Here is a 12,857-nt window from a genome sequence, read left to right as displayed (position 1 = left end):
CAAAAATGCAAGTGTGGAGATTTATGGTATTATGGAAGAACTACTGTTTAAAAGGCAAAGGGCGGCACGGTGGCTCAGTGGTTAGCACTGCTGCCTCACAGCAGCAGGGACCTGAGTTCGATTCCAGCCTCGGGCGACTAACTGTATGGAGTTTGCACATTCTCCCCGTGACTGCGTGGGTTTCCTCTGCGTGCTCCGATTTCCTCCCACAGTCCAAAGATATGCAGGCTAGGTGGATTGGCCATGCTAAATTGCCCATAATGTTCAGGGGTGTGTAGATTAGGTGGGTTATAGGGGAATGGGTCTGGGTGGGATGCTCTGAGTGTGGGTGTGGACTTGTTGGGCCGAAGGGACTGTTTCCACACTGTAGGGACCCTATGATCTCTATGAAAGGTAAATCCTTCCAACACAATCAAAATTATAGTGATATCATTTAAAGCTTCCATTCAGGTTCAGTTCTGATAAACCCTCCAGTTACAATGCCTTGCTGAGCACACTCACCATGGTGCAGAAGAAACAGTTGCATTGCTCCAGAGTGGTCATTCCATCAAGAGGGTATTCACAAAGGCAGAGCTTGCATGTCACCAGCGGGTCCAGAGCCAGTTCCTCACCCACAGACAAACCTGCTGTAATCACCGGGTGATGGTGGGTTTTACTGGAAGATTCCATCCTTCTAGTGAATTAGGTCACTGGATTTGGCCTTTGTACTGTACCTGTTGATAAACACAAAGAATTTTTGGAGGTTCTTCCATAGCATGATAGCATTTTTAATTAGTTAGCAATTTTCTCTCTCACATAACTGCAGAAAACAGAGGTATAAGCTTGAACCTGGAACACCTGTTTTGGCAGAGCACCAGAGGTTGAACCTAACAATGATCATGTGTGGGACTCACCCATCTTAGTTTCTTCTGGCTTTACATCAAGTCAAACACCTTGAATGTGCAAATCTGTGGTTTCTGGATTAAAGCAAGCTAGTTATGCTAACTGACAACCTATTCTGCAACTCAAAAGTACAATATAGTCACAGTGAACTAAAGTTATGTAAACATCTTTTAATTTTTCCTTGAATCAGAAAAAGCTTTTCTCCATAACAATTAGAACAGTTCACTTCCATGATTGTAACAATTATTATAAAATTAAGATTCTTCCTTTATGAGTTGGTTTCACAATCTGTAGCAACAAAATAGGTTGCACACAGTTAGGAGACTTCTATTTCAGGTTAGCATTTTTGGTGAAATAATAGACAAAATAAAACTTAAATCTAAATTGTTATCATCAATATCAAACCATACAATTACAACACATTGGTCTCCTCGAAATAACTATATTCTGTGCAAAACCAGAAGTCATCAATGCAGTTAAGTGTGAAGTTTGTCTTTGATTCAGAAGATTATGGAGTAAAATTGCATACAATTTATAAGATTGGGACTCAAAGTTTAGCCAAGTGTCCCCACCCGCTTATTCAGGTTAAAACATCTATTGCATTTTTTCAGGAAAAGCAGAGTTCTCGCAGTATCCTGTACCATCAGTCATCACGTAATTAGTACCACACAAACTTTTTATCTTTTTGGTACTTGTAAAGCCTTGCTAGTTACACATTTCTTTTAGGGTTTTTCCCAACAAAAACATTTATCAAATACAAGATAACATGCGATACAGGTACAAAGCTTTCTATTAATGCACGTAGCCTACTCAGAAGAAAACATATTGAATTCAAGTGAAACTTTGGATTATCTGTACTTCCGTCAGCTTTTTCTCCACCTTCAAGGGATCACCAAAGTTTGCATCACTGACTGGTTCCACAGACGGGAAAGCAACCGAGTTCCCAGTCAAAATTAGATGCATATGAACCCAAAGATATCAATACTTGCTTCCTTCCTTCTTTGTGGGAAACAGTTTATCATGTCCACATAGGTTTCAATTAAGCTCAGAAATTCACTACATAGAAACCATACGTCTGAACCCAACTGTCCTATGGTCTAACATATTGACTATCAGCCTGGTGCTGCAAGATATTCAAGCAGTGTTAATTTGGCAACAGGCCTAGTTAAGTAATGAACAAACTATAGTGATTAAGCTTGTATTTAAACAAAGCTCAAACATGGCCTATAAACATTTTAACAATTTTGATTGGGATTCAGAAAACATGATCCATCCAAAAAGGTAATTCTTTTCTTTCCAGAAAAACATTTTGGCAATATTCTGCCCCCAAATGTCAGCACTAAAGCAAATGCTCAAATCCTTTATCCTATTTATGTCAGTGGGATCTTGCTGAACACCGGTCGGTAGCTGCGTTTGCCCAGTTTACAACAATAATTACACTTTTAAAAGTACTTCAGTAGCCATGATACCCTTTGAGAGAGCCCAACGACATGAAAATCACAATACAGGACATACGTTTGAAAGGCTGTGGGTACATGAATAGTAAGCGTTCAGAGGGATATGGGCCAAATGCTGGCAAATAGGATGTCTGGTCAGTGTGGACAAGTTGGACCGAAGGGTCAGTTTCCGTGCTGAACAACTCTATTTGGAATAGAAGCAGAAGTTGATTATTCAGCCCTTTGAACCTGCTCTACCATTCAATAAGATCACGGATGATCTGTTGTCTTTCAAATTCCACATTCCCATCTACTCTTGATAACAATTGATTCCTCTGCCTAACAAAAATCTATTCACTTGGTCTTCTAAATACTTCATGAGCCACAACCACCTTCTAAGGCGTAGATTTCCAGAGACACACCACCTTCAATGAAAAAAATTTCTCCTCATCTCTGCCCTGAAACGGCGACTCTCCAATTTTCTGAAGAAGGGTCCAGACCCGAAACGTCAGCCTTCCTGCTCCTCTGATGCTGCTTGGCCTGCCGTGTTCATCCTGCTCTACATCTTGTTGTCTCTCTTCCATGAATTGACTTCATCTATACTTCGCACTGCCTCAGGAAAGCAGCAAACATAATCAAAGACCCCTCCCACTCCAGTTATACTCTCTTCCAGCCTTTTCCATTGGGCGGAAGATACAAAAGTTTGAAAACACTTACTAACAGATTCAAGAACAGCTTCTCCTCCATTATTATCTGACTTATGAATCATCTCTCATATAGTAGAGTTGATCTTTCTCTGCACCTTCTCTGTAGCTGTATTCTGTATTCTGCATTCTGTTCTATACCCTGATGTACATATGTAAGGTATGATTTGTCCGGACAACATGCAAAACATGTATCTCACTGTATCTCGGTAAGCCAGGCTCACTTTCCCGATTACCTTGAGTGTTTCTAAATGCCCAACTATAATCCCCTTAAACAACTGATTCACACACCTTCCTCTAACAAATGTCAAGCTTACTGGCCTATAGTTTTCTGCCTCTCTCCCTTCTTGAATAAAGCGCTTACATATGCTAGTCTGATAGAACTAAATCAAAAGAATTTTGGAAAATTAACACCAACGCATTTACTACTTCCTTACTAACCTGTTTTAAGAGCCTAAGATGAAGTTCACCTGAACGTGAAAACTTCCAGCCTGCAAATCCATCAGTTTGCTTAATACCACTTCCCTTGCGATTGTAATTTTACCAAGTTCCCTTTTCTCTTCCACACCCTGAATTACAGCTCTGACTGCACATTTTTTTAATCTCTATTGTGAAAACAGAACAAAATAACTATTTATTACTTCATCCATTTTCTTACAATCCACTGCTAACTCCCCATTCTCACTCTTTAGATGGTTAACACTCACGTTGCTTACTCTTCCTTTTTAAATACCTGTATAAACTGTTGCTACCCATTGTTACATGACCAGCGAGCTCCCACTCATACTCTAATTTCTCCCTCCCAATTCACCTTTTAGGCATTCTCTGCTGTTCTTTATGTTCTGACAAATCATATGACATGCCACTCACCTTTATGCAGTTGTCTGGTTTTTCCTCAAATTAAGTGCTTTCCCTAACATTTTTAATTAACCACAATGATGGTTAGGATTTAGAGTTCCCTTTAGATTTTCTTCTATATTGTTGAAATGTACTTATTCTCAGATGCTTTCTTATTAGGTCTGCCACTAGGTCTCTATTGATCTATCACTACCCTATGTGCCAGTTCGAAAACTGGTTGTAGTTGCTGCTACCTATGGATGCCTTAACTTGGAGGCCATTAATTAATCCTGTCACAGTGCATAATATCAAATCTAATATAACGTGCTCCCTGGTGAGGTCCAAAATATGCTACTCTAAGAAATTCTCTCAAAGCATTCTATTAATTCTTCATCTCAGCTACACCTGTCAAGTTTATACGTAGATTAAAGTCACCTATGATTATTATTGCCCTTTATCACAAGCATCCAATATTTCTTCTTGGATGCTTTGTCTCCCATTGCTACTGTTAAGGCTTTGTAGACCAGTCCCACAAGTGACTCCTTTCACCTACTGTTCTGATCTCCTGAACCAAGGTAATCTCCAACTTTTGTACAAATGCCATCTTCGAGTTAACAGTGCTCCACTTTTATCCAGCTTTCTATTTTTCTTAAATGTCATACAGCCTGCAATATTCAGCACCCAATCCTTGTCACTGTGTAGTCATACCTCCATAATGGCTATCAAATTCTATTTATTTGTATCAATGTGCACTATCAATTTGTTCACTTTATTACGTATGCAATGCAGATAGGCACCTTTAGTTTTGTCCTTTAGCTATCTTTGTAACATAGTCCTGATTGTTGGTGTATTTTTCAGTCTTTTTCCCCCTTCACTGTACCATCCTGCTGACCCTTATTTCCCATAAAACTATCTTCCTTTTTTACCTTGTCTCTACACTTTGATATATACATCTTTCCATGCTTGATCCCTTGACCCCTTTATTTAATTCAACAATCTTTCCTACGTCCCTAGTTATGTGGTTCACAAGAAACTGATCCTAGCATGATCCAGGTAGCAGCCACTTTTCCCCCATATTGCTGCCAGTGGCCCACAAACAGGAACTCAATTCTCCCACATCAATCTTTGAGCCATGTGTTCATCTCTAAATTTATGAACTAAAATACCAGTTTGCATGCAACTCAAGCAATAATCCAGATATTATGACCTTTGAGGTTCTGCTTTTTAAATTTCATCCCTATTTCTTCATATTTTCTCTATATAGAATCTACGTCCTGGTTCTCGCTAAGTCGTTAGCACCAACATAGACCACTCTTCACCTCTCACTGCATGTTCCTTTCCAGCCATGATCAGATGCCCCAAAGCCTGGCACTGGGCAGGCAGACAACCACCTGATCTCTCACACATTGCTACAGAAAACAGAGCCAATTGTCCTTCACTATAGTATCCACTACTAATGCTATACACCTTGTTATGCCCCCACTTGAACGACTTCTTGTACCATGGTGCCAATGTCAATTTGCTCATTCATTTGCAGTCCCCAAACAGGCTGAAGAATGTTAAAACCTGCATGACAACTGTGGAGGTTGACACTGCTGCTCTCTGGGCCCCCCGTTACCTGCCTCCAATTCAGAAGTCACTATCCCAAATAAGATGACTACCTCTTCGTACAAAAGAATCCAAGTAACTTTCCCCGTCCCTGGTACATGGCAGTGTTTATGATTCAGCCTCCAGTTCAAACTCTGCTCCAAAGTTGCTCAACTTGAAAAACTGCTTGAAACAGTTGCTGCAGAGGTGTTTGCTGATCACAATGCTATGTGGGAGCTCTCACATACTGTAGCATTGGTTCAAATGCCATTCTTAGTGAGCGAGTCTTAATCATTCATTTACGTTCACTTCATTATATTTGATTAATTTTACCACCATTATGCATACCAAAAAAGACCTTAAACATGTACTAGAGACTCACCAAACAGTTCGTTTCTCTGTAGTAGAGGAAGAGCAAATTCCAATCAACTCCAATGAATCCAACTCTGCCAGCCACAGGGTAATTTATCTCACCTTCTCCTGTCTAATTGACTGCAAGTATATTTATGTTCCCTTAGCTTGGTGTTAATGTATACATTACATACAATTTTCATTTGAACATATATTTTGTTGATAGCCAGCTCAGATGGTGTCCAAACTTATTTATATAACCCTTACTATCAGAGCTGAAAGGATGATGCTCAAACTTGTATTGCTATTTAGAAGAAGAAAGGGCAATGTAACAGAACAACATTTTGGCTAATTGTTCATACATCCTAATGTGTAGTTTCAAATCTCACTTATCCACATTCCACCACCCCACTTCCCTGAGTGTTCATGCTTTAAGATTTACTTTAAACAATCAAGATATTTCCTTTGTTCTTTGGTCTATGCTCTTCTTCAAGTTAATTGACAACAGAAACTATGTAACAAAAGACCGATATTTTGTTCGAAGTACTGTAACACAAAAAACTTCTGGTAAAAAAACATTGAGTGATATGATTCCTAGTTTCAGAATTAGTGAAGTGTACTTCCATGGGCAAATGTACCATACAGGATGTACGAATGAACCACACAGACCTCATGAGTTTTAAATTAAACTCTGACTAGAATTGGCTGATCTCAGCTAGGCAGTAATGAACAAAAAGTTTCATTTATACAGCTGCAACAACATAACATTCCACACAATGTTTGACGGGAATGTTAAACAGAAGTGGACACTGAGACACATAAGGAAATATTATAACAGGTAACCAAAAGTTTGGTCATAAGACCTCGGGTTAAATTAATGTCTTAAAGACGAGGGCAGTTAATTTAGGGAGAGAATTCTAACATTTAGAGTCTTAGCAGCTAAAGGCAAAATTGCCAATATTGCAATGTTAAAAATCTGGGTTCATGCAAGAGCACAGATGTCTTGCACGTTTGTCTGGAGGGAAGGGCCAAGTCATGAAGAAACGTTATGATAAGAATTTAAAATCAACATAAGGCTGGCCCAGTCAATGTAGGTCAAGGAGCACAAGACTGATGAATGAAAGGGATTTGATAAGAGTTAGTATACATGAGAGCGTTGGATCAGTTCAAGTTTATACAGGATTCAGCAGCAGCTACATGGAGGTAGGAGACATTATGAATGTGGCAAAGATGGAAGTAAGTAGTCTTGGCATAACAATTATCTTCAAAAGAGAAAGAAATCCAAGAGTTATTGATTGTGTCACAGAGAATAGGAATCAGAGTCACCTGTAATTTCAACCCCATTTCACTTCCCTTTCTATCATAATTATCGAGATTATTCACCATCAACACAACTAAAAAATTATGGCGGAAAATTGGTACCAGAGAATTAATGATGCATATATTCAGGACAGAAAAGTTGAAAAAAATTATGAATTTTTAAAAGATCCACGTCCTCCCTTAACAACTCTTCGTAAGTGAACACTTAAAGTAAACATGAAGAATGCTGAAGAAACTCAGCAGATATGGCAGCATCTGTGGAGAGAGCAACAAAATTAACATCAGATCTGGTATGGCTCTTCTTCAGAGTTGTTTCTGAAGAAGGGTCACTGGACTCTAAAGCTAACTCTGTTTTCCTCTCTAGGTTCTGCTAGGCATACTGAGATTCTCCTTCATTCTGTGTTTCTTTTAGATTTCAAGCATCTGCAGTATTTTGCCATGAACTGAGGAATTGGTTGCATTACAATAATTAATTTTGCACTCAGTTTTTAAAGCCAATTAGCTGGTTTGGTTTCTGTTCCCCTCCTAACCTTTACCATTCCTTCACTATCAGTCCATTTCCGATCAAGCTATAGCTATAGGCTGGGTCTGTTTCTGAGCACATCACTTCAGGGTCAGGATGGAACATCAGTTCCCCCAGCTATTCCTAGGCTGATGTCCTGGATCAGGGTCATTACGTATTTATAGCAGGGTCCCAGAAGGACTTCCATGAGCAAGTAAATATCCTTCACCTTCTGCTAAGACATTATGGGTGATAATGCTGTGGGACAGTCATTGTGACACTAGAAAACTTTGCAAGTGGAAAATAGGACTGAAAGAAGTAATTCACTAAAGGCTTCAGCCCAGGCCTTCAGCTAATAAGCAAATTAGTGGGAGATGGAGCTTCTATTGTCCACAAGCAGGGCCAATCACCAACCTTTAGCTGGTGGTCTCTGTAAGCAGCACAAACAGAGGCATCTGGATCCCAGCCCAGGCCCAGCATCATTTACAGTGACAGGGTGGTTTGGAGATGAAAGTCAGGTCAGTGAGGTGAGAGTTGGCCACAATGCCAGTTTTGTCCCTTTTCTATTACACGCTGCACAATTTCAAATGCCTTTTATTCTGTTTTCCTCCTATTCTCAGGTGTATGATCTCATCTGCAAATATAATTAATTTGCCTATGTTCCTTCCATATCTATTTCTTCAGTTACTTCAGTGTGTTTTTCCTTTGCTACTTACTGTCTACTCTCTTGAAATTTTCAATTCACCAATCAGTGCAAAGGGAGCAATGACAGCAATAGTAAACTAGGAAAAAAAAACTCAAATGCATTTATATATCTCACCTCAGTAGCTAAAGGTGACAAAATGTATTTGTAAAAGGTAAGTAGCAAAAGAAAACACACAACTTGGAACGAAAACCCGATGGTTTCCTAACAATCTTCAATGGGTGAGGCTCTGGCAGGAACATAGCTTAGCAAATATTTACTTATACAGGTGTGCCCTCCAGTGACTGATCACAACTCAGCAACTTGAGATTACAATAACCTTTGTAATTGATTCTAAACAAAGTTAAGAGAAGGAGACCAGTAATTATTTCTATATGTGGCACTGCTGTTATGCTATTGAATGAAATATGGTACGAAAGTCTGGAGTTGCATTCTCCCCAAGCTGGGCAATGGGTCAATAAATCGATTAGGCACTTGGAAGTATGACGAAGTATATAGATTGTCATAAAATACCAAATTGATTTTGCCAACATCCTCAGGAAATGGAAATTTCCACCCTACCAAATTTAGCTTATACATTATTTCAGTCTTACACAAGTGGTTATCTCTTAATGACCTCAAGGATAGTCAATAAATACATTGGTTAGATCTCAGCTAGAGTATTGTGTACAATTCTGATCACCATAACATAGGAAGGGTGTGAATGAAGGCAGAAAGAGTGTAGAATTGTTTTACTTTAATGGTTCCGGGGTGAGATACTTCAGTTATGAGGAAAGATTGGGTAGTTTGCCTTGGCAAAGAGAAGGTTAAGAGGGTCTTTAAAAAGTTTTCAAAATCATGAGTGTCTGCAAAAAAGTGGATAGGATGGAAACTGCTCCCATCCCTAAACGGATCAAGAACCAGAGGCCACGGTTTTAATGTGTTTTGTAAAAGAGGCAAAAGCAAGGTGAGAAAAAGCTTTTTCACACTGTGAGTGGTTAGAATATGAACTGCCTGGCTGTGTGGTGGATGCAGGCTCAATTAAACATTCAAGACAGCATTGTTTCTATTTAAATAATCAACTAATGTGCAGAACTGTCAGCAACAAAGAGCAGATGGGCACCAAGTTAAAATGCTGACACATGGGCCAAATGTCTTTCTTCTGCCCTATCTCCAATATCTCAAGGTAATGAAAACTACATGCTGTTCATATGCAACTACCTTTAGTAATGTAAGATTTGTGCTCTTTTCAGCATCAAAACTGCTATACCTGAGCAGAGAGGAAAATCATGAGCAAATTGCATGCCTAAGCCAAATTCCACCTATTATTTTAGAACGACGCTTCAAATCCATATTAGTGACTTGTCACCATGAGCTTCACAGACAAATCTATTCTCCAGTTAGCCTCCCTGCTCACCAGCAGCATTATTTCTCTTTCAAACCACAATTTGCTGCCCTTTCAAAAAATAAAGGTCCAACAATCGTGGACAGTTTAGTGCCCCTGCCTTGAGGCCAGCCTGGGTTCAAGCCCCGCCTGCCACAGATGTGTCCAAATATAAAACATTACAACAATTGTTGAAAATTCTCTGAAGAGAATTCAGTCTTAAAATGAGAAGAACATTATTTTTAGCTCATTTTTAAATTCTTTTGTAATAGGTACAATGCCCTAAGCACCTGTAAACATGGTTTGATTTACAGATTGTAACCACTGCAATTGTAAGTAAAAAAGCAGCTGGGCCTCTCTCAAAGCTCTGGTGTTCTGAGGATGCATCCAGTCACTGGAGGGCACTCCTGCACAGGTGTATATTTGTGAAGCTGAATCAATGCCACAGCCTCACTCATCAAAATCCAAGTCAGGGAGTCACAAGTGCGCAGCTTATGATTCTCCAAATAATTAAGAGAAAATTGTCAGCTGTGCAAGCACGATTTCTCAACATGCACTCAAATAGTTAAGACTTACACCTTTGTGCAATTAAAAAACCATTTTTCAAATTCACTACACTCAAATGAGGGGAAAAACTTTAGTGGGAAGGGCAAAAACTAAAGCTCCATTTACACTGTGAAGAACCTTGTTGAGGATTCAAGTTCATTGAAAAGTTGCATGCTAGTAGAAGAGAAAAGCTCACAATTTTGTTGCACAATCTGGAAATTAGTTGGGAGAGAATTTTAGCACTAGCACTGCACAGAAGAAACAGGGTAAGCAAGCAATTAAAATGAAGCAATTCCACTTCCATCTTGACAAATGAACCGTCACATCATGGCCAAATTTGCTAATGACACAAACATAGGAAAATTGTGCGCAAATAGCACATAACCAAATCCCTTCATAGGCTTTGTAAGTGAGTGGGCAAATATTTGGCACATAGAGATAATGTCGGAAAATATAAATCTGTTCACTTGGGCAGAAAGAATAGAAAAGCATGCAAAATTAAGTGGGAAAAGACTGCAGAACTCAACTGAGGGAATCTGGGATCTTAGTATGTAGGAAAAGTCTTTATTGCAATGACAAGCAGTTCTAAGAAGATTTACCTAATTCATTCCTGAGATGAGGTGGTTATTTTACAAGGAAATGGAGCATAGGTTGGGTCTTTATCCTATAGAATTCAGAAGCATCAGATGATCCTATTAAGCCTAATGGGACTTAGAATGATGTTTCTCCTATGGGCAAGACTAGAATTAGTTTAAAAACAAATAGTCCCCACCTAAATGGTGATAAAGAGAAATTCTCTCTTGGAGGCTTAGGAGTCTGTGGAATTGTCCTCTCCACTGAGGTTGGTGGTTGAGTCTTTGAATAATTTAAAGTACAGGTAGATAGATTATTGACTAACAGGGGAGTCAGAGGCAATAGGGGTTATGCAAAAAAGTGCAGTCAATGGCATGATCATATCAGCCATGATCTTGTTAAATGACAGAGCAGCCTCAACAAACTGATTAGCCTACAACTGCTCTGAGCTCGTATATTGGCATATCCTGTTGTTTTAGCTGCTGGTGTGATGGCATTTTCATGGTAGACAACAGTGGCTACATGTACTCCCGCATAATTTAATTGCTTGTCTTCAACTGGCCAGGCCAGTCTAACAACCTTTTCCACTTCCTCCAACCCAGGTAATCACCCTTTTTTGTGAAATAATTAATAGAAATTAAAAGATAACTTGGCAGTGTGGAAGCCTCTGGTACAAATGCTAATCAGTACACAATGATGTGAAAGGGGTGTGAGATAAAAAGGTGCACCATATTTCTCATCAGCATTTGGAACTTGGATTTTAAAATACAGGCAGATGGACTTCAGTCAGTTTTGTGACGGCAATGGTATTCTTTTAAAAAAAAGTCACTTGGCAGTGTGACTCAAATACATCATTTCCAAGAAGGCATGTAACATCAGGTAGTGCCTGGCAAGACACCTGTAAACTTAATGGCTGGCACATTTATGTTGCTAAGTGTGGGGGATAAAAGACCAAAGGTCATCAGTATCAAAAAGTATTGCTGGTTTTCTCTTTTCTCTTCTACTTTTCGGGGTCAGGAGCAGAGGTGCTCCGCTGAACTTCACCAGCTGTCCCTGCCAAGGTCTCAATCTCTCTTCCCTGCTACAAGACTCCTAAGAAAATACTTTCACATTTTCTCTCAAAACCCATGGGCAACACAGAAACCAGGAATAAAACAATCAACCTCCCTGCTCCCTTTGCTAGGGCCTCCCTGTCTACCCCGGTCAACCTGCCCCACTAACCTGAAACCTGGGACATCATGAATCTGTAGCGTTGGCCACCATCGCCGTGGTCATTATGCTGGATACTGGGAAGCTACTAGACATAACTGCATCCGCAGTTCTTTTGGTTTTTATATCAAGCAGGTAAACTTTTTGATTACTATATTAAAATAATGATAGGTGGAATCTGACTGAGAGTTAAAAATCAGTCTTATTGGCATATCCAACAGTGCAAATGTTTATTTGCCAACTTTAGATATTTTTTAAAATTAGCCTGTTCTGACAGGTTATGACACGCCTCTGGAGCAGGTGGAACTAGAACACAGCCTCCTGGCTCAAAGATAAGAGACACTATCACTGCACCACAACAGCTCTGTGGATGCGAATTATATTCAAAAGTCCATTATCCTAATTTAAATACCTATCCTGTGGAAACATATTACACTATCCTTAACTGCAACTGTGGGTGTTAATGTTTGGTAATCCTGCAATTCTAACATCAAAATTTGGTTACTGGAATCTACCTAAGATTCTAACTCCATGCCTACTTTGAACACTTTTATTAGTGAGGTAAAGGACTGAACTTGTATACACCTTATATATAAATCAAAATAAAATATGTAACACTCCTGATGTCATAATTGTGACTTGAAGATTTAGTTTTGCCATGCTAAAAATGATTCAAGCCATTGTTTGTATGTGATACTATCAGGAAAGTGAAATGATCCATTTGGGGTGGAAATTTATTTAAAACTGGGGAGGAACCATTTCTGGGTAGAGTTTACAAGTTCAACCCACCTGTGCAATCTTTCTAGAAGGGGCTAATTACCAGACCGATTAAATGGCTGCCTCC

The 12,857-nt window shown here is 39.3% G+C and overlaps 1 protein-coding gene across 3 annotated transcripts in view; it reads right to left on the bottom strand.

The window, feature by feature from the left end:
* Nucleotides 1-12,857, bottom strand: part of LOC109930721 (E3 ubiquitin-protein ligase RNF144B) — a 67,207-nt gene that overhangs the window by 32,771 nt on the left and 21,579 nt on the right. For all 3 annotated transcript variants that reach the window (XM_048610576.1, XM_048610569.1, XM_020530189.2), the window contains exon 2: nucleotides 502-713. In XM_048610576.1, coding sequence (XP_048466533.1) covers nucleotides 502-669 — 168 coding nt within the window. In that variant the 5' untranslated portion in view covers nucleotides 670-713. The remainder of the gene's footprint in view (nucleotides 1-501; nucleotides 714-12,857) is intronic.

The sequence above is a fragment of the Rhincodon typus genome, chromosome 2 (genome assembly GCF_021869965.1).
Source record: "Rhincodon typus isolate 14 chromosome 2, sRhiTyp1.1, whole genome shotgun sequence".
NCBI classification, from domain to species: Eukaryota; Metazoa; Chordata; class Chondrichthyes; order Orectolobiformes; family Rhincodontidae; genus Rhincodon; species Rhincodon typus.
Note: the sequence above shows the minus strand (reverse complement) of the source record. Positions and strands in the feature narration are given on the sequence as shown.